A 22,713-nucleotide genomic window follows, 5' to 3' on the forward strand; every position below is an offset into this window, starting at 1 on the left:
TAAAGTGACTCCCCAGGTACTCTTTTTACTGCAAAGAATTAAAACATTTCAGTGGTAACACTGCTTGCTCTTTAACGAGGGACTATTTTATTTACTCAGAACAACTGCTATAAACTACTAATTTCCTAAAATTAGTAACAACAGATACTTGTATTTACAACCTTAAGGTAAAACCTTATCTGCCATTTCACCAATGAAATGCTTTTCAGGAGGAATCTGACTCAACAAAGAACCAGGGACAATACCACTGCAGAAAATACTCTTTGCCCCAGCACACTGACAAGGAATGCTTTGTATCCACAGCACTTCAGGAAGTGACCCACTTCTCCATAAACAGGTACATTTTAGTTGGGATTTACAACATGGTGATGCTCTAATGCAAATCCTCCAGGAGAAACTGTAAACCAGCACTGACAGGACAGAACAGAAGGAAGACCTCATCAAAGGTTTTGATAGTGATGCCTCTAAGTCTACAGTCCACGACCTTGAAAAGTTGAGGTTAGATGGGAAATATTCTGACATACAACAACCAGCCCAGACTAAACTGTCTATGGGCTTAACAGCCAAACACATCTGTTCAGAAAACTTCTCTGTTTAAGCAGCCAAGGATGTCATAGAGCTGCTTTGTTTCTCACATAGGCAGCCCATTCTGTCCTACAACCCTTCGTAGTTCCTTGGAAAACTTTTCTTTTAAAGACAAGTGATCCTAGATCAAAATAATTTTTGTTCAAACTATAGAAAAGAAACTAAAAGCAGCACCCTTTCCAACAGATTCATGCTATAATTTTTCTGTTGCACTGAAGACATGTAAACTAGAAAAAGAGACAAGAATAGAACTGAAGAAAAATGTCCTATTCCCTGTCTCAAAAAGCAGTTTGTAGTCAATCAATAGTTTTAAAAAAAATAACTGCCATCTCTATAAGAAGACATGGCACAAAAATATTCATCAAGTTTGAAAAACAGATAACCAAACAAGCACTGTAAAGCAGAACATGGTTTACATAACCCAAGCTTAACTTCATCATAAGAAACCACCTTCCAGCAGGCACTGGTAGGACTTTGTATTAAGCAAAAGAATAGATTTGGGTTGGTGGACGTAAAGAGGATGCAAGTACCTGACAGAGTATAATGAATACAAGCCTAAGACAGTTAATGCCTGACTCAACAGAAAACCACCACTTCATTTGAACAAGTCTTTTACTGCAGAGATGGAAGAATTTACGTACACTTTAGTCCAGTGTGTGCTACAAAGATGAATTCTGAGAGAAAGAAACTGTATCTTTAGTATGTAGTATACATGTAATCAAAACTGTAAGGAAGACACCAAAAGCTTTTCCTCTTTAGAAATACAGTCAGCACCTCCTCTGTGGGGCTGATGAACACACAAATTTAAGAGAAACAGAAGAACGCAATTAGCTTGACTTTCATTAATACGCAGTACGGTCACTGTCAATCCAATCAATGCTATACACAAAATTTCCTCCAGAGTCTGTGCTTAGGAGTTTAGGCTGTGACATTCCTGACCTCCCATTCCTGGCACAATTAGCTTTATAAAATACAAACAAATCCTTTCACCCCTCCCATGCAGCTAGCTGTGTCAGCCTAGAACACATGTTCTTTTTGCAAACATGCCAACATCTTGTGATGGATACTCTGACAAGTGCTGACACTGCTATGAAATGCTCGGCTACTAGATTCTGTGACAATGCCAGGAGAAAAAAAAAATTGCTAATTCTCTTCCTCCCACCACCAGTGCAAGACAGGGAATGTGAAAATGGGATATTACAAACAAAAAATAATCAACAAATAGCCACAATTACAAGGAACATTTAATACCCTAGAAGAGAGCATAAAATTTGGCATTTCATTCATCTGCTAATATCAGGAACCACAATAAGGAAAAAGCTGCTTCTCCTTCAATCAATACAATCCCTTAAGAGTCCAAGCTTCAAAACATTCACATAAAATATTAGTGTTATATATTTGCAGTAGATAAACTGAACCAGCAAGGCCATCAATCAATTTTCAATTACTTGTGGCAACTAGATAAGGTGATAGTACACACACTAACAACTGACAATAGTCACCTAATGAGCAGGCTCAAGCCTTATGGAAGTTGTGAGCCTCTGGGTTACATAATTAATAATAGCCACTTACAATCATAAGTATGTATTTCCTCTTCTGTCTTCATGAGGAAAGTTTACTACATGTAAACCGGGATGTGGTCATCACAAAACCATCCAACTTAACTTATTTTTGCAAGCAGCATATACTCCCTCTTATGTTATGGGGAAGGAGTTCATGAAATTGGTTAGAAAAATTTCAGGTGTAACAAGAGCATTAACCCATTTGTTACCTTGTACATCACAGCATTTTTACACCCCAGTAGATGTGTTCTGAGTAATTCCATACTTACAACATCGAACTTCTGTGTGATGTTCCCCTGGACATCAAGCAAATAGACTTTGCCATAATGTGTTCCCAGTGCCAAAAACTGTAAAAGAAAGAGACTGATTACCTAAACACAAAGACACCTCAATGAGAACTACAGGAATTCTTAATGGCCTCTGGGATGTTTAGCAGATTAATGATTAGCACCACCTGGGAAAAAAAAGACAACACCACCTTCTATAGAGAAAGGTTATTTCAACTGCAACTAAGGTATAAAACAGGGCTTCAAGCCCACATTACTGTGATAGTGCAAGTTAGCTGTCAAAATGAGTCATGAGGCCCCCCATCCACTGACAACTAATGGTGTGTCTGCAGTCCGTACACACTGCCTGATGGACTGTGGCAGCAAATTAAAAATGCAGTGTGAAAGCAAGGACCAACACTGACCTGAAATAATTCCTAGATCCTTTCTGCAGCTTTGTTTCAATCATAATGGTTTCCTCTGGGCTTTATTTTTAATTATCTTCCTAATTGACATAAAAACCAAATGTTCAAACACATTAAAAGGCCAGTGGTAAGCCACTGGTAAAATACTGCTGAATTATGGGAGGTATGCATTTAAGCACAGAGATAACCACTGGGTTTGCTTTCCTTCACTCAGGAACACTCCTGCATTGAACACTCACAAGAGAAATACTCTTTTCTTTATAAATTCCAGGAGTCCCATTCTAAAAAATAGTAGCAAAACCAGAGAAAACTCCACACAAATACATGCTATCACCAACTTACTCTGATACAAACAAGAAGGGAATTGATTCTGAGAGATCAGCTGTTAATTGAACCATGTGAACTACACATAAACAGAAAAGGAAGAACTTCGGTACTACCTGATTTATGACAGTGGTTTCTTTTATCCCCCCCCCCCCCTTTCAGTATTACTCAAATAGTCTAGGCTCCTCAATTCTCTGTATTTCACTGCATGTGAGCATGCTTCATTGCAACCTATAATGAAATGCTCAAATTTACAGGCACTGCTAAGCGTGTCAGTCAGGCAGCACAATCTTTAAAAAATAACCTTACAGAAAGTCAAGGTTTAAAAGGATTTATCAAAATGGAATTGCTTAAAATGAAATTTCAGTCCAGGCACTTAAAATATGAAGCTACATTAAAAGGAGTCAAGAAAGGGAAAGAAGGGGTTCATTAGAAATTCATCCCCTGCAATGCCTTTCACTCCTGCAAGGTTGCCTTTTTTCAGGAAGAAAAAAGTCCCCCGGGTAAAAAAATCAATACTGGTTAATAAAACATCAGGTGTGCAGACATAACTAGGTATGACTATTCCACTGCACAGGCCTGCTTGAATGCACCAGGTGCCATGACGATTAGTCATCCAGTGCAGACAGCAAGCCTGGTGAAAATACGATGCTTTAGCAGTGAAAAGGGGAAAAAAAACATAGTAATTCTGGGGGGAAATTAATCTGAATACAGAAGCTAGATTTTCGGTATTCCCAGCAAAGTTAAACTGCTTTAATCAGAAGCATACTTTACATAGTACTGTGTAATTTTGCTGATGATGAATGCTTAGTGGGGTTTTTCCTGCTCTTGCAGGGAAAGCAAACAAAAAGCCCCCACCCAGCACAAACAGAAAAGATCCTCACAAAACCTACAACCCAGCTTCATTTTGAAGCTCTCTGTTGTAAGAGACCTATTCCTAAAAGACTCCAGCACCTGGCTTCTAACAATATTGATCCTTTTTATAATAGTGTATCTAGTTTGCTGGAAAACTAAAAGTGTTGGGATACTTAAACAGCTTTCCTGTACTGTCATTCTTTGTGACACTATAGTTAAAACTGTATCGGTGCACATTCTTATAGAAAATGCCTGTTCAACTCTCAGCTTTCAAAATTTACCTGAAGCTCAGGGAAAAAACAGTGACACAAACAGGCCACAGAGCAGGAGGAAAGGCTTGCCAATTTTCCAAATATCTGTGTAATTCCAAGTTGTCAAAAAACATTTTTAAAAGACTTATTGTTTTCATTCGCACAGTTAAAATACAAGCTTCATCTTAAGAGCCTCCTGAGCCATGGCAACAGTCCTTTGAGTAACAGAAACACAGCACAAGTCAATCTAAAAATATAGCCAATAACAGAGATAGATCCCTCAACAAAAGGTGTTAAGGAGCTGTTACTGGCTGTGAAAAATTATACATTCAGAAAATAGCTATTATGTTTTACATACTAATAGTTACTTGACAAATCATTAACTCAGACTTTCAGATGCTCTTCAGTATTCCTTAATATTTTAAAATGCTCTGCAGTATTTACAGCAGAGAACTCAAAAAATAAAGTAATTGCTTAAATCACTAAAGAAAGGTATGAAGTTTATTCCTTGTCAGAACAAAGGAATGAACCTTCATAAAATTTCTTCACTTTGCACTGTCCATCACTTTCTCCATTTTATTCTCTTGTATGTCTCAAACGTTACCAGCATTAGAGCATGTGCATTTCCTTTTTAACATGTTGAATCAGGGAAGGGAGACAGGGAAGTGTGAGTATGACACCCCTCAAAAACACAAATGAAGAAAGAAGGAAAATTCTTATTACTTCCCTTCTACACTGTATTAACACCAACTCAGCTGTATTCCACAGGGGAATATATCCTAAGCCAACCTCTGCCATGATCAAGTCTGTCTTCAGGGATTGAGGCTAAACAAATAAGAACAGTATATGCCAACTTCCTTTCTGGGAAAGAAAAAAAAAAGTTGGGACTGTATCCCAATTTTTGTTCAGAATAATGTCCATAATTAAAATAAGTGACCTCTTTCCCAGTAGCTGATGTAAACATCCCACTAACAAATCACTGCACCTTGACTTCTCACCCCATTTTCTCACTATGAAAGTGTTGATTCTTCAACACAGGTTTATCATGAATTTTGTTTTGTGTTGGCTTGTGCTGCACTGTCTAGATTTGGCAGCATCTCCACATAGGAGATCCACCAACACATTATAAGGACAGGTAAATACATAAAAGGAAGCAGAAGTTCTTTCTCTGCCACAAAGTCAGGTAATACCTTTTCATGTACTGTCATGCAGCTGGCTGCATCCTTCTGGAGAATTTCAGTGACTCCATTAGAAAGCCGTTCATACTTCAGCTTCGGTTCTTCTTCACTCTCATCTTCCTAAATTTTTAAGAGTGTAAGGAAAAGGGAGCAAGGGAAAAACAAACAAAAAAAAAAACACATTTAGAACTTTATTTTAAAAATAAACCCAAATTAAATGATACCCCAAAACACAGCAACAGGTGAAGATGGGTCACTGCTATCTCTTAACAGCAGCCATTACAATCAAAAGCCAAACTTTCACATTTTTATCACTGGAGGGAGCTTGGGTTGTGCTTTTTTGTTATTGGGTTCTCTTTTTACTCCAAAGTTCTGGGTGCAAACAAAGACTGTACAGCAGGATATTAATTCAGCTGTAAGAGGCAGGGAAAAATGTACATGTGTACTTTGTTACAGAAAGTTAGTCATTCACAGTTTGGAAGAAAAATGTAAAAGTGATGGATATGGAAAAATGGGTTATGATAAAATAAAGTGTGCCACTGTAGCCACAATTAACTCTAAGCTGAAGCATGCAGGTTACAAGAAACTTCAAGACCTTCACAAGATGCTGCACCTCTGTGGGAAGGCTAGAGGCAAAGTGCTGTGAACAAAAGTAAAAAGAATCCACTAGGAATAAGTTAATTGTATAAAATGCACCAATGGGTTTATGTTACTAAAAACCCAAAACAACAACAATGAAAGAATATAAACATGTTGTGGCAAAACTGTCTGGGAAAAAAGTTCCAGACACAGGATATTCCTATGGATCACCTTCATCATCTGTATGTTAGGAACTTTTCCTGGTAAATACCAAAGCATCCCTCTCAAGTACATTAGATATTATCACCCAGTCACTACTTAGTGGCAAAGAAACATGATGCATCAAGTGGCAGAAAGTGAAGAGAAAGGAGACTGAGCTCAAAGACACAAGCAGCAAATTCATTGATTAAAGACCCAAAATGTTTCTCTCTTAGGAAAACAGATGTCAAAATAGTACTTTGGTCATCAACATCCATCTGTAACAGATGGTCTACTGAATTACAATGCCAGAAAGAGATTTCATAAGCTTCAGTAAGCGTCTGTTAACACTATGCACACATAGACATACACAAACCCATATATATCCCTTGGTCTTCACTGGGAAACAGTACACCTGCAACAATTGTCTCCTACTCTCACTATTAGTTCTAATGAACACATCAATGCTGAGTGTGCTTCCCACATAAAACATGGCTTTCATTCCTAAGCAACCAGAATGTAACATTGCAGTGCTCTAGTAAAGGAGACCCTTTACTTCAACCTACACCAACCACTGCTTTCCAATCCCTAGAACAGGGAATAAAAATGCACAATGCCAATCTATGGTAGAAGAACTACATTTGTCCAACATTTTCTAGTAGCTATTGATGTGAAAAATAAATTTGGAAGAAACATGTTAACTCACTAAGAAAACGTATTTTGTTTATTAAATTGCCTTTGGAGTACTTCCCAAGTTAAATATTACAGCCATTTACCACATGTGCTACCATCCCACACAGTAACACATACATACCCTCACACAAAACACAAAAAAGCCATCTGGACCTACGGAAACACTCGGTATTTAGCCCAATGCCTATATAAACATTCTGCAAAGAGAGGCCCTTTTAAAATGTTATTTGAGAGTTTTATGACAGAATACAAATGAGATTAATGTAGGGATGTCAGCAGCCCATGACGTAGAAGTCTGAAGCGAGGTGTCAAAATGTCCAGCAAGAAACAATTTATTCAGTAAATCTAACACTGAACAAAGTTGTTACCAGACAGAATGACAATGTCAAATTACAAGGCTGTTTATAAATCAGCCAAATTCCTTTCACCTACAGATCCTTAATAAACGGCTACAGGGTAAAGGGAGGAGGTAAAGTCAGAGAAAAGAGCATACATGTGATGGAAAGAGGGCGGAAGGAAGTATGCATCCATTTTATGGTAATTAATACATTACTGCATTTTATACATTGCTTACAAAGATTACACTTCAAATGCATGGGTGACCATTGAATAAATTCAGAAAAGTAAAAATTGAACTCCAGTCATCTAGTTTTCATAAGATCCCCACATGTTGCTGGAGTCTGGACATCCAATGTGCAACCAATGTGAAAAGTTAATTCTAGTCTCTCGAGCGGTTTGCATAAAAGCATTCATCCATGGACCATTAGATAAAGTTACTGTAAATAAGTTTTGCCTGTCTTATTTATGAGTGAAAACTAAGTAATTTTTTCCTGCACATGCATATACAAAAAACAGATACTTCAAAAGTCAGTGCATTGAAGCATTCTGCCAGGCTTTAAAAATAGGGAATAAAATGAAAACTTCCAATACTGGGCACGATGATGTACCCATTTCACGCTTTCTTGACAGGTATCTTTTATGTTAAGTAAAAGTCAAGCTGAAAGGTGAATTGAAATGTGGTGGGGGCACTTTGCTGTAAACAAAATGAAATGAAAAAGGTGATTTGCAAAAAATGCAAGATCTCTCTGCTCCTTTAAAATCTATCTGATATATTAAACACACCTGATGAGCTCTTAGTCAGAGTATCCGAATTTAATCATTCTAAAGGTATTTTTTTGTCAGGAAAAGCTTTTATGCAGTCTGAACTTCTAAAGTAAACACAAGCCAGTGTTAATAAAAAGACAAATCAATAATTTTTGTTAAATTTTAATAATCCTGAAAACCTACAAATAAAACCATCAGCAGCCTGAGTTGAAATGACAGTTAGCTGTGTTTCTATGACAACCTAGAGGAATAGTACAAGTCCTGACTTGCAGCAAAGCTAAGATATAAACAGGGTGACATTTACTCCATACAAGAAAACTCACAGCTTTCCTTTCTTAAGAGAAAAAAAAAATAAAACAAAGAAAAAAAAAATCAATTGCTCAACTAACATGGATTTTTACTAAGTGTATGGCACTTTTAATTAAAGAAAAGTCCTTTAAACCATCCTAGAGGATTCTAAACACTTGAAAATAAATTTTATAGCACTGCTTTTTGTACCATTGCTTAACACTTCTGTATTTTCTGCCTAAAAAAAATACCAAAAACAAGCCCAACAAGACTGAATTTTTTATTTCCTGACAAGTGTATTACGAGGAAGACATATATATTGCAGAAAATGTGCTAAGCACTCCACATATGGCAGCCTTAAATTCTGAAAGGAAAGGAGATCCAGAGCTGACAGAAGGAAGCTGCCTTCGAGGTGTTGCAAAACAAATAATGACCATTTTTCAACCACAGGAATGCTAATTTGAAACTCATATTCCTCTTAGTTTTATACTTGCCTTCTACTGCTCAAGCCAGCAGTCAAGTTGTTAAAAAAAAACAACCTGCAAAGAACCTAAAAAGAACAGGTATCCATAAACATTTTCCGTTGAAAGCATGCTTCCAGTTGAATTAATAAGGCTAGTTAACGGTAAGACTAACACAAATCCCTTCCTACTAAGAGCTCTTCCATTTGTTACTGCTGGACTCCTGAGTGAAATCAGATTCCTCTTCCCACACCTAACATCTAGCATGTCTGAAACTCCCTATGAACTCTTCTGGAGCAGACTTACAAAACTGAGGGGAGCTACAAATGTGCAGTAAGCTCTCAAAGGCCAGTGCCACTCCAAGGGATGCTCATCTGCCTTCTGAATGCAGGTTCATAACCTTCTTCAGACATTTTGCCTCATCTTTCCCAGCTTTGCCTACAGGAACAACTGCGGTGGAATCACAAGTAGGGGAAAAAAACCAAATCTGAAATCAGTCTTCATGAAGAAAATTTCCAGAAGGAACCTGTGGGCAGTTCCCAGAGTTATTCCATTAGTCTACATTTGCTCCTGCAGCAGAGGATCTGCCCACAGGACAGTCTGTCACACGAACTACACGCTCTACTGATTGCGGATACTCTAATTATGTTAGGGGCACTGACAGCAAGTGTCATCCTTCCTGTGCGATTTGCCCTCCAAGTTTTTCAAAGCCTTTATGGAAATAAACGGTGCATACATTATCAGGCAAGTGCCCTTCCTCTTTGTTGCACATCTTCTGACCAGTCCCAGCTACATTTCCCATTACTATAGGTGGCCATCCCAGCCTTGTTTACAGCTTTAAGCTTTGACTGTGCAAAGCATTTAAACTCAAAAGACAAAGATACCTGAGGTCCATCACTCAAGCAATTTCACAGGAGCTATGCTCACACCCTACTGCAACAAGGCCCGGTGTCATAGGCCTTCCTAAAAGGGCTTTCTTTCAAGTTCCCGCTGATTTCAGACATTCTAACAGCAATACTAAATCAGCTTGTTTCCTCCTAGCTTAATGGCCATTAATAGTGCTCTGCCTCTCTGTGTGTGGATAGGTAATGTACAGGACACATTCTAAAATCTCATTCAAAACAAAAAGGAAAAAGAAAAAACAAACCAACCTGCTGCTAAAGTACAAACCCAGCTAAAAAGTGAGGAGTCATTTGTGAGTGGAACTTTTGTTGACTTTTAATACAGGCCAGATCTTTGGTAACCCACATAGAACCTACCAAGCAATCAGCATTTTTATGTAGGCAAACAGCCATCAGCATCACACAGAAGAAAGAACAAGAGTTATTAGTATACAAACTATATGAACATCTCCAGTAGAACCAAAGAAATTTATTCTGGAGTTTATTTTTGAGTTAAAATAAAGGTTCACAGAACATCCTCAGTTACGCAAAACTGAGTAAACACATCCTTACTGCTCTGCTGGGGGCAGCTTCACTTATTACAGACATTCGGCAACAAATATAAAAAAGCAAACATAAAAAGACCTCAAGCCCTAGAACAGCGTCTCCAGGGAGAACTTCTTACTTCTCTTCTATACTTAGAGAAGCATAAAGTGCAGCAAAATACCCAGCAGCACTCAGTTACCAAGATCATGCATTACCTTTTTGGTTTTGACATCTTGACTTGATCCAAAGCATAACCATCTGCAACTGTTAACTTCTTTTATGGAACTGAAGTGTTAATCAGGGGGTCAGACTGGTGGTCTCAGTTTTGGTTTTGAGAGCCTGTGGGACCATGGGCTGGGAAGGATCTTCCCTCTAAAAAGCCCCTGACATGCAAGCAGTGAACTTACCTGAGTGGCCAACAGCTTGCTGAGGAGTGCGATGGGTGATTTCTAACAACATTGCTACAGAAGGCACATCATCAGTGGGGATTTACACTTTAGCCAGACCCTCCAGGCCACCCACAAACCCTTCCTACCTCCAGCACTGCCTGGGAGGGCAGAACTGCATCAGGGCAGCTATGCAAACCTGTTTGGTCATGGGGGCCCAACAAGCACCTTACAAACTTTAGGATGACTGCCAAAAGACTTCCATGAAGAAGCAAGTAATACCCAACAACAGATTTAATTAAAACCTTTTATTTAAGCTTCACCTCTTTTTATTTAACCTTCACCTCATTACCGCACCTGGGAATTTCACTACAAGGGTTGGAATGACTCCTCTGGCCTGGTAAAGAAATTATGATTATTTTCAGTCTTTCTCCGCCCAGTTTGGATCCCAGATGTTCCCTAGGACCTGAGTATCTCTCTTTATTTAGAGTCAAGAAATAGTGAAGCACCAATCTATAAATGAACCTGACTTTACGTTTGCCAAGCCCCACTCCCCAAACTCTTCAGAGAAAATACTTAATCCCGAGTCCTCAGACAAGCAGGCTCACTATTCCATTGATCTGTCATCTCTAGTTCTCTCTACACAGATCGTACTTAGGCTAAATGTGGCCCAGACAATCTGGTAATCTAGATGACCATGCACAAATCTCCATATTCTCAGTACCACTCAAGGAATATCCATTTTGCGCTTCCTGCGTCAGCATATTTCATGGAAAGATATTTGCTTTTTCTAACAGCTGCATGTTTAAACTCTGAGTTTAAAGCAGTAATTACATAGAAACAAAACTGACAAACTGTGTGGTTTCTCCACCCTGGAACAATGCACACCCTTGCTCAGCTAGGATAAATAAGCAGTTCCTTCATCCTGGTCTGGAGAGGAAGCCAAGATGCAGGCACATCAATTCTTTACTGCAGCTCTGCAGGGCTGGGTCTGCTGACTGGCCTACTCTGAATTTTGGGATGCCAATGGAATAGGAGACAAGTGACTCTGCTCACCACAATGTCACATCAGACAGAGGTTGAAAGAAGTGGTCCATCTTCAAAGCACCAGCCAATCCTTCCTATAGTTCAACTATCCAAACCCAACAGATTAAGGGTGCCGGCTCCCAACATAATCTCTACTTTTAAGACTGTGAGTCCTGAACCCTCATGAGCAACCTCACCTTCCCCTAGCTCCCCCCCTTCCAAACCTGCTCTGCTTTGCCCCCTGACAGCCCTCAAACCAACCTTTGCTGATACCTTAACACCTCTCAAACACTTCACCAAACCCTCTCACCCTGGGATCTCATACCTATTTGAACACCTTCCAGTGTGCCTGCCAAGACCCCCACTTCCTTACCCTCCAAAGCCACCACGTTCTCACTTGGAAGTTTGCTTCCAGCCAGACAACCCTGACAGCAGAGCAGATTCCTATACAGTGGTTTTTAATGACTACTCACAGGCTGACATGAAACAGATGCTCACAAGACACCAACAGAACTCAGCATAAACAGCTCAGCAAACACTGCATTTGGATCTAAGGGAAACCAAAGCACATAGCTCATCCCATTCCAGCAGCACACCCATGCCAACCCAAAGACACTTGGGGGCAGAGACCAAGAATGACCAGCGAGCAAGAAGATCTTGGAATACAATTATCATCATCTATTTCCATCTCCTGTTTCCATAACTTCAAATACACAAAGGGAAAAGGCAATTTTATTTTACTAATTTCAGGGTTTATATACCCAAGTGAACGCACTGCCCATCTGCAATGCATGGGAATATGGCCAGTCAAAAAAAATCAGGAAAAATTCTAAAAAGCACAGGCTGCTGTATTTTGACCCCCACATAAACACAGGCCTTGTGAGAACTAACATAGTTTGGAATAAATAATAAAACTATATTCGAGTTTCCAACCTGCATGAGAATTAGTTTCTATTCTGCAGCTACTGCTACACAAGACTACAAAAGCCATAAAGACTGAAACTTCCAAACCATGAAAACACATCTGTGGCTTATGCTGCTAAAAAATATTTTCTTTCTATAATTCTATGGTGAAAACACACTAATGTTATTTCACTGTTATGGAACAGCCTCCCATACAGTTCTTTCTTGATTCCTCATAAGGCAAATCACCAATACTTCCCCAGTATCTGACTGTAAAATTGGTAAATAAGGATTAGGATGGTAAAATTTCACACAGCAGTTTTCTGTTCTCCCCATGCATTTTCCACAGGGATTTATTTAATACCTTGACCTCTTTGAGAAAATGCAGATATACACCAGGAGCAAGGAATTAAGATGATATGGCTGCCTGTGAATATGTATCAAAATGGGCTGCATTCGCAGTATGAAATGACACACAGATGAAAGGCAAAGCAAAGAGTGTTCTATTTCTACTCAAAACTGTTGTGGTATAGAGAATGTCACACTACATTTGCAGAACACCAATTGAAGATTCACTCCTACAGGTTTGAAGGAGCTGGGCTCCAGCCAAGTTGTGAAGCAGAAGTAACACACAGATGACATACTGCACATGAGCAATCATCAGAGATGGCACACTGAAGAAAAAAAAAACCTTAGTAAGATGTCCATGTAGTACAATTTGGTTTCATTTCAACTCCCATCAATCTGTTTTATTTTACTGGTAGTTTTGTGCATGGCAAAGAACACCTGAAAACTTTCCAATCCACTTCAGTGTTCAAAAGCACAGCATCAGTCCATCCACATCAAATGCACCATACAGAGGCAGCACAGGGCAGAATGTTTTATCTTCCATGTCCAAATCCAATTCCAACACTGAAAAAACCCAACACAGTTCAAACCTCAATGAAACTATGCATTTCTACTTGCATTTTCCTTTTGCTGAGTAAGGAACTTGGCCAAACATTTGTTTCCCCCATGAACACTACTCAAGCAACCCGGTTGCCACCTTGTGATGTACTGCAGATGAGAACTCTACAGTGCAGTTTTGGAAACTGCAGATTTTAAAGTTCACCGACTCCCCTCAGCAGAAGAGCTAGATAGTAAACAGGCAAATTTTCCACTACTTCCCTTTTTCCTGCCCAGAGTGTTATTCCAACCAGATTAATACATTTAGCATTTTGGAAAAGCCACATCTCCATACTCCGTTCAGTAGCTTTCCAATTGTATTTAATTTATGTAGCTCGCACAGCAGCATTTTTACTTCTTATGTATTCCACAACACACAGATAGAACAGACACTTCTGGTTAATATTAATAGCTCATTAAATGAAGTATCTAATTTTCACTCAAAATCAGAAGATATTAAAAGAATATAGCAATAATCCATTTTTCCTGCAAGTCAATCCTCTAACGATGTATACTATAATGTTAGTTACTAGTCACTGCAAACTTGGTTTTCAAATTAATCTATGAAAAGATTCCATTTAAACCTCAATAAATAATTTACTATGCTCATCCTACTGACTCAAATTGATAAATTATTTGCATGATACATTTTCTCATCAATAAGAACTTTCTGTTTGGAATTTATACATGTTTTCCTTCCATTCTCCCCATTTAAAAGGCCAATTTCACTTAAGCCATGAAGGAGGAAGCAATCTCTCTTCAGATTGCTCAGCTATGTGAAACAGAATATGCTTTTTGTGCATTTTTTGCCCATTTTGTAGTTTTAAAACAACTGGAAGAGAAAAATGGTCACCTAGTATAAAGCCACTCAACAACAAGGAAGAGTGGCATGATGAGGAGGATCCTGCTAAAGGTCAGAGAGGAGACAAAAAAATGCAAGTTGGACTGAGGTACAGTAGCTAAATTTGCTCAACCACCCATTTTTCTGTTGCAATGGTGATGCCCCTTGAAAAGCTGCTAGCCACAGAAGAGCTCACCTCTTCCAGCCCAATGCTCCATGCTCCATGTTAAAAGAACATTTTGATGGAAACAGAGTATGACAAGAAGCCTTTTTTACCAGATGCTTTATTTACTTGAAATGTTTTAATTGCTTTGACCTAATCCAGACCCGAAGTACAAGACTAAGATCTGGAGTGCACTGAAAAGGAAAAGAAACCACTAAGGATTTTTAGTTGTCTCTTTTTAAGGCTTAGATGTTTCCCAACTGAGCTCCTGCTCTGATCAGTCTTTAAAACCTCAAAGAACAAAACCACTATCAATTTCAGCAGTAAAAGTATAGCAGTGAGGGATATTTTTAATTCACCATAAATTGATGGAGCTGTGGGTTAACCAAGAATTTGTACAACACCTTTCTTTCTACAAACTGTCCTAGAAGTTATTAATATAAGTGTTTAAATAACTAAAAGAATAAATTAAATTAATAAATGCATCCCTTTCACAGGGTAGCAGTAATCAAAACAGGCAAAACCCAAAGAATTAAGACCAGGAGATAGAAAAATTGAAATGTTAGGATGAAATTATATGCAACACTGATGGATAACATATACAAAAACCTAGCAAACAAACAAACAAACAAAAACAAAAAACAAAAAACCCAAAAACCAACCCCAAACTAGTAATGCACAGATTAATGCAACTTTTTAAAATGGGACTTTTAATGACTTCTGCAGAAAATTAATAGCTTCACCCATAGCTGCAGATGGTTCCCTTTAACAGGCCAACCATACAAAAAAAGTTACCCTGCACTGCAGCTACAAAAATCTGTGAAACTCCTTAAAAAGGATCACTTCACTGGATATAGCACTCATTTTACCATTCCACCAAGACTTGTTCCTGAAAAGGTAATCCCTGTAAAAATGGATACATCCTGGACCAGGTCAATCTGCTGGTAGCCCCAGCAGAATACAAGCAAACACGTAACAAAATTCCAGGATGGTAAATTAGCTTTGATTCCCTCAAGTAGGAAGGTTCTGGGTTTTAATACATCATGACATTCAAACTCTGGGCCATGCAAAAGAAATCATACAATTTTATGATCACAAAAGCTTACCAGCGAAGCCATCAGTTCAGTATGATCTCTGATCATACTTCAAATAACATAAGCAAGTCCTGACAACATTTAGACTTGGTGATTCTACCACTAGTTCTGGTTCTGAATGATCACTAGAAATAGTCCAATGAGTGATGAAACCACTAAAACTGTGACAGTTGCTTACTACTGCCTTTAAGTAATTTCTAAGCATGGTTTCCAAGTTTCATTTCATCACCTACCTGCATAGTGTCAAGACACTACAGACACGACTTAAAATGCAAGAAAAGTTTTCACAGGCATTAGAATGTTTTCACAGGCATCAGAATGATGATTAGATTGTTCTTTAGATCCAGCTCTACATTCTCAACATGAAAATCTCCTTTTCACCTCTCTACACACGTGAAATTAACATTAAAAATAGACATCAACTTTATAACAGAGGTCTTGTTGAAATTTGATGACTTCCAATTTTGTGAAAGCTGCATGATGCCTACTTTTACTTAAGGTAAAACTAAATAAAACCCCGACAAGCTGGCAACCCATTTATGATTAATTCTGCTGTAAATACTTATTTACTACAGGCTGAAATGTTGAAAGGCCATTAAAAAGGCCACTAAAACGAGTTCCCACTTGAAATAAGCTTTAAAGAAAAAAACCCAACTGCCTCAGCAGGCAAGTATTTGTTCACTATCCTGTGAATGTCAACCCTTGAGAGGATTATTCTACTAAACACTGAGTCCTTGCCCAGTCATTGTCTATGAGCACTTCACATCACAAAGCAACATCTAGAATGAACCCATTTCACACTAGGCAAAAAAAAAACCTGGTCCAGGCAGCACACAGCAGCGTTAAAGGGCCAAAGAAATTCCTGCTTCTCACCAAGAATGCCCTAGGGTGCCACTGCAGAGAACAGCAGAGGGGAAAAAATTACCCCACAAGAAACAAAGCCACCATCCTCTGAAGAAAGGTTGGTTGGTTTTCAGAATCCACCACTGCAGTCTCTGCAATATCCACCGTCTTGGAAATCAGGACTGCTGCCTAATTAAACCCAGACCCAGTGTGTAAACCCAGAACCCAAGCATGAAAATTCGTCCCTAAGTAAAAAACAGAACATCTTCCTAACAGAAAGCCCATTAAAGCTTTGGAGCATCTTTTTGAAGCCACTTCCAGTTAGATACATAACAGATGAAAACACCCTATCAAGGTAATACCCTGCCCTCCATCACCTGTCCTTGCTATTGGCCACAACTGAAGCAGATCAATCACCCTTACTTCTTCCTTCCTGCTAGAAAACACTAAAGTCAAGTATCTCTTTCCAGATCTCTCAGGGTTCCTTCAGTGATGGCAGGTTTGTATTACACTACTGTTTGGGGACAAATTCTTGAACCTGTGTAGCTCCCCTTCTCTCCACAACCCAGCACCTACAGGAAGGTAGGCAGACCTCTCCAGCACACGGCAAAGTCTCTGACAAAATGTCACCTCAAGAACAGAGACTACACAACGTTATTAAATATAGACTGTGAAGGTATTAAAATAACACAGCAATTACCTGAATGTAGTATTACTGCACACATAATTATACCGACAATTAAATTTTCATTTGATCAAAACAGAAGTGCATGCACTTGAATGTCTCTCAACATGATTCATTTTTCCATAATGGGGCAATTGAGAGGGTTTTAAATATAAAGAAGCTTCTAATAAGAAATCACAGCTCCTTTTTAATCATTTAAACCTAGATTAACATTCCCTACTACATAGTACTGGCAAAAATTCTAAAAACAACTACTAAGGCAGCATTTTTCCTTCAAGTAGTGAAAAAGAACTAAACCTGACAGAGATTCAAATGAGAAACATTTAAGCAGACTTACCTCAGATTCATCTGTTGATTCCTCAGTAGACCTGGTTTCCTGTAAATGACACAAAGAACAAAGGGGAAATCAACTAAGTACATAGATAACTGAGCAATATTTCTCTTTAAAAAGTCCTTTTTAAACCTCTATTAAGAAACAATGACAGCGGAACCAATTCAAACTTTCAGAGTTTCAATCCTTTCCATTCAGACTCAGTTTGTCCTTAAACTTGCAATCTAGTGCCACACTGACACTCAGTGGCACCAGTTGACTGTGATACTATTGTCATTTACCCTAAAGAGAGAGTGATTGTATCAGCTGAGATTCCATGCCTATCAAAGCTTCCCTCCTTTCAGAAGCGGTAGCGAGTTTTGCAAAGCAACACCCCACACCTTGACTTGCAAGGCAGAATAGCATTTGCAAGTTATCCACAAACTAGCTTTGGTATTCAACTATTCAGCTGACAATCAACTTATTTTAAACTGCAATAATTTCAAACCATTTTCCACAGAAACCCAGCCATTTCATTGAATCCCAGACTGGTTTGGGTTGGAAGCGACCTTAAAGCTCATCCAGTTCCAACCCCCTGCCATGGCCAGGCACAACTTCCACTAGACCAGGCTGCTCCAAGCCCCGTCCAACCTGGCCTTGACCACCACCACAGCTTCTCTGGGCACCCTGTGCCAGCAGCTCACCACCCTCACAGGGAAGAATGTATTCCTAATGTCTAATCTCAATCTCCCCTTTGCCAACTTAAAGCCATTCCTCCTTGTCCTGTCACTACATGCCCTTTTCAAAAGTCCCTCGCCATTTAACAGCTTTCTCCTTCCCATACCATGTCAAAGCAATGCCATGGGGCTTTCTCTTGTCTCTGAAGCAACTGTACCTTTAAAACATCTCTCTCTGGCAAGGCAATAATTCTTACTGTCCTACAAAAAAATGTTGCAAGTCAACTCCTCCTAATCTCTCACCTGTCCACTGAGAAAATCTGCTGATGCAACACCTCCTCAAAGAGGTCAGCAGAATGAAGATTTACTTAACGTATTTATCGTTATCAATAGCAATAAAAGATTACGACTAATACGCTGACAGTGAATGTAAGCATTTCAACAACAAAATACTATACAAAGAACGAGTAAGAGAGAAGGCAGCATTTCAAACCTCATGAAGCAGTATTCGGACAGCAAGATAAATTGGTAGAGAATTTCACCAGAGAAGGCAAAAAAAAAGAAGAGACAATTACCAGCAGTTTAAAGAGAAATAGAAAGGGATGAAAAAAATAATGCACTGACAACCTGTGTCATTTTTATTTTGACACATTTGTTTTGTGTTTATAAAATGCATGGATGGTGACCTCTAGGCAAAAAGTAAATGCCTCCTTTGCATTAGTGGAGGTTCACCTTTAGTGACCATGGTCACAAAGACGCGGCAGAAGAGAAACAGCGTTTCTACTGGCTACTTGAAACTCAGAGCAAGGTGTTTCCATGATTACTGCCTTCTGTTTGGTCCATTTTACTTACTACAACTAGGTCTACCTCTAAAACACACTTGTATCTGACTATACACTGTGAGTTAAGTTCAGAAATTGCAAATAGGAAGAACACAGGAGTTAAGGGAAGATTAAAAGGGAGTAATATCCTGGAACCCTTTCAAGTTCAGGTTTGACTTTGCAAGTACAACTGTTTGTCCATCAGTCTGTCTCTACTCACACAATACAGTCACCTTTGAGGAAATAACAATTCTGTTACATACAATCATTATGCATCTTAAATTCTACTTAACAGTAACTGAGGACAGAACTAAAATATTGTTGTGTACCACTGCCAGCCTATTGAACAAGCTAAAGTAACACATTAAGTGCAATGCAACATATCACTAGGTGCCTAACAAAACCCCCTGCCTTTCGTACTGAATACCAAGAGTTTTTTACTCAACTTTTCAATAAACCAAAACTATTAGCACCACCATTTAGATATTTTTATACAGTTCACTCTGTAAAAGGAGAATGTGCTTTAAAACTTAAATCTTTCTCCCAAACAAAATAAGCAATTACAGGAAATGACACTTTTGCTGGTACACGTAAGACTTTATAGTACAGCTACATTACTTAGATTAGTTTTCCCCTCATGGTTCTAATTGCTTTGGCTTCAGGAGAACACAAATGTAGGTATAACTCAATACTTAACACCCCACAGACAGACTCACATGAATGCAGGGTGGAATAACAACTCACTTGCTTTTACAGAAGGCGATTCTTACATCCACCCAAAATACTTAGTAAAGATTAAACTGTGTTGCAAGTTATTATGTGAGAGATCATCCTTGGAAAATACTGGCTTACAGAACCAGGGCACAGCAGAATTTGATTCAAATAATCAATAAGTGTGAACCAATTAAGTATCAATCTGCTTTGATTTAGGCCATATGCCCTGGTATCCCTACCGCATTCAGGAGCCACTGCAACAGCAGCTGCTAAATTTCCTAATAGTATATAAATTCAGGCAAATATTTCATGGCCTTTATGTTTTACTGCAAAAAATAACACGCAAAAATTCAGAGGGAGTCTTGGCTTAGGAAAAAAATACAGAAACTATATTTGTTCTCTGATAAGAACTTACCTGAAAGTGCTTACAATTAACACTCACCTACTAACTCACTTTACCAGCAACTCACTATGAAACGCTTTTTGCCCAAGTTCTCCCATTTGCATCAACAAACTGGAAAAGTAAATTGCAGTCATGACTGCCTTGGGGTTTTGTTAGGTTCCTTTCCCTTCCCTCCCCTCCGAAGGCATAAGCCAAGAGGATTATCCCCCACTTCTACTTTTTAGTAGCCTTGTAACTGTGAAAAAGAAATCCTTCAGCTGGGATTTGTAGGTGACCAGAATCCCAAATCATGTAGGAAGAGCTGTCATTGGTGGGTCTCAGACTCTAGGGGAAAATCAGCAGTACATTTCAGCCAGCTGGCAAATGCAGTTGCTCAAGCAGCCTAAGAATGGATAAAAGGAACATGGATGAGCAACCCACAGAAATGTGAAACTATCTCTTGCCATTATAATCTCTCACTTAGCAGATCCAATATAACTTCTCAATAACTTCTAAGCTGGTTTTCCAATATGATGGATATAGGGTTTTCCCTTCCCCACCTCAGCAAAGATCAGCTGCTATCCACTATATGTTTAGGCTCGTAACTCAAAGGTGTTGGGCAAGGAAAAACATGAAATTTGGGTTTCAAAGAAACCTACATGCACAACAGACACATCCCTTTCAGCAGGGGTGTGTGTGCTCCCCAAACGAAATAAACAGAAATGAATAAGGTAACTTCCCTCCCATAGTCCAAAGAGAGCAAAACACAGGCTGTTTTCATCTCCTGCAGTATTACAGAAGATAACTTCTCAGAGCTGGTTTTATCCCAAGAGCCCTTTCAAACGCTGCCACAGTTAAAACCCCACCAAACCAGGGGATGAAGCCTCCCCCAAGGAAGGCAACCCTTCCCAACCAAACCCCTGGCAGCAGGGAAGCCAACCTCCAATCCAGGCCAATTCCCTTGAGACAATTCTAACAGTCTCCCACCTTTAAGCATCCAAGACATCACACAGCTTAGAATCACAGAATACCAGGTTGGAAGGGATTGCAGGGATCATTTTTAGCTGTATGTCAAAGTCCTGGTTCAGCAAAGAAACCCTGAGAAAGCATCTGAAAGAACGGGAAACTTCACTTTTTGCTCGTACTTTATTTCTTTCTCGGGAAGGAGCAGCCTAGGCAGGGGGAGCTCCAGGAGAACCACGGGTGACAAGCACCAAACCGCTCGGATTTTGCCTCAGGAGAAGACTCCCCTGTTGAGATGAACTTGTTCACGCCTTTCGGTAAACAGCAGCTTCTCGATCATTTCAGACAGACCCTTCAGCTCTTTAATACTGCCTCTACAGCGGCGCCAGCTGCATTCCTAACCCAGACCCCCCAGCCACCGAGCCCCAGGGTCCTGCACCGGGAGCTGTGTATAGAGCAGAGCCCCCAGGGCTTGGGCCCCCAGCCCTCCCTCAGGTTGCTCTACACAACCCCCGACAGGCCGCGGCGAGCAGCCCCATCCGCGCAGCGCTGAGGAGGAGCGGGGGCCTCCCCACACCGCCGCCGGCCCTCGGCGGGCTGGCTGAGGCCCCTGTCCCCTCACACACGCACTGCCCCTCCACCTTCCCGGCCCGTCCGGCTGCAATAATGCCCTCACGGCGTTACCTTCTCCTCGGCTTCCGCCATGGCGCTGCCAGGGCGCTGTCATGTGAGGGGCCGGAAGCCGGCGAGGGTAGAGGCACCTGGGAAATGTAGTTTCGCCCGAGGGGTGTGGTTTACTCTATTTTTGTTGGGTTTTTTTTTCTTTCTTCTTTTATTTTTTCTTTTTATTTTTCCTTCTTTTTTATTGCTGTGTTTGGTTATTTTATTTTTTTCTGGGGGGTGGCTTCTGCCGAACTGTGGCCATGGCAGTGCTGTCTCACAACCTACACCAAGGCCACAAGAACAGGACAGTGCATCCCAGCTGGGCTCCCCATCTGCCCTCCTCAGCTGCAAGCGAGATGGTTTCCTTTCAAACCGAATTCCTTCGACTTCCTCAGGGAGACCTTAATCCACCGAGCTGTGAGGGACTGAAGGCAGATACTGTGGTGAATGATGAGGGTTAGCAACAGATTGGGTGTAGTTGAAGTTGAGATCCCCTTGCAGTGTACTCACAGCCATGTTGTGCACTGGACTGCCAGTTCACCAGGACGAGGCCCATTTGTTGGTGCCCATCTGAGTACAGCTCTCGTTTCCATTAGATCCTCTGGTAAGATGTGCAGCAGCCCCTGTCCTCTGTGTATTTGTACTTAATTTGCCAATGTTAAAATTGCCCACAAGCATTAATGTCAGGAAAAAGGTTTTAGGAAGCATAAATATCTTTGTACAATTCTAGGAGCTGCTGCCTTTTCTTTTTTTTTGCTAACATGGAAACAAGACTTGAATGCCTTTCTTGCACCCAAATTACTTATTTCATATGTAAAAAAATGTAACCGAAGCTAAAGGGCTATAGGCAGTATGTTTCATTACTTGCTGTTGGAGCTATTCCAAGTCTAAGGTGGAGCTACAGTGTTAATGTACCAAGTCTCTACCCTTGGGATCAAAGCCAAGAGTTAAAAAATGTGCAGGTCAACGCTGGCAATAAAAGAGAAATCTTGGAATATGATACTAGAAGACCATAATGCCATACAATTAAATTTAATTGCAGAGAGTATTACCTTGGATGTGAAAATCATTTATATTGTTGCCATACCTTTAGAAACTACT

General features: G+C 39.8%; 1 protein-coding gene across 1 annotated transcript in view; it reads right to left on the bottom strand.

The window, feature by feature from the left end:
• Positions 1–21,688, bottom strand: part of VPS41 (VPS41 subunit of HOPS complex) — a 95,030-nt gene extending 73,342 nt beyond the window's left edge. The window contains exons 1-4 of the mRNA XM_005146981.3: positions 21,634–21,688; positions 17,420–17,458; positions 5,459–5,566; positions 2,417–2,494 (exon numbers count right to left, since the gene is read on the bottom strand). Of these exons, the coding sequence (XP_005147038.2) occupies positions 2,417–2,494; positions 5,459–5,566; positions 17,420–17,458; positions 21,634–21,654 (246 nt within the window). The 5' untranslated portion in view covers positions 21,655–21,688. The remainder of the gene's footprint in view (positions 1–2,416; positions 2,495–5,458; positions 5,567–17,419; positions 17,459–21,633) is intronic.
• Positions 21,689–22,713: the final 1,025 nt, after the last annotated feature.

Source organism: Melopsittacus undulatus, chromosome 1 (assembly GCF_012275295.1).
Source record: "Melopsittacus undulatus isolate bMelUnd1 chromosome 1, bMelUnd1.mat.Z, whole genome shotgun sequence".
Taxonomy (NCBI): Eukaryota; Metazoa; Chordata; class Aves; order Psittaciformes; family Psittaculidae; genus Melopsittacus; species Melopsittacus undulatus.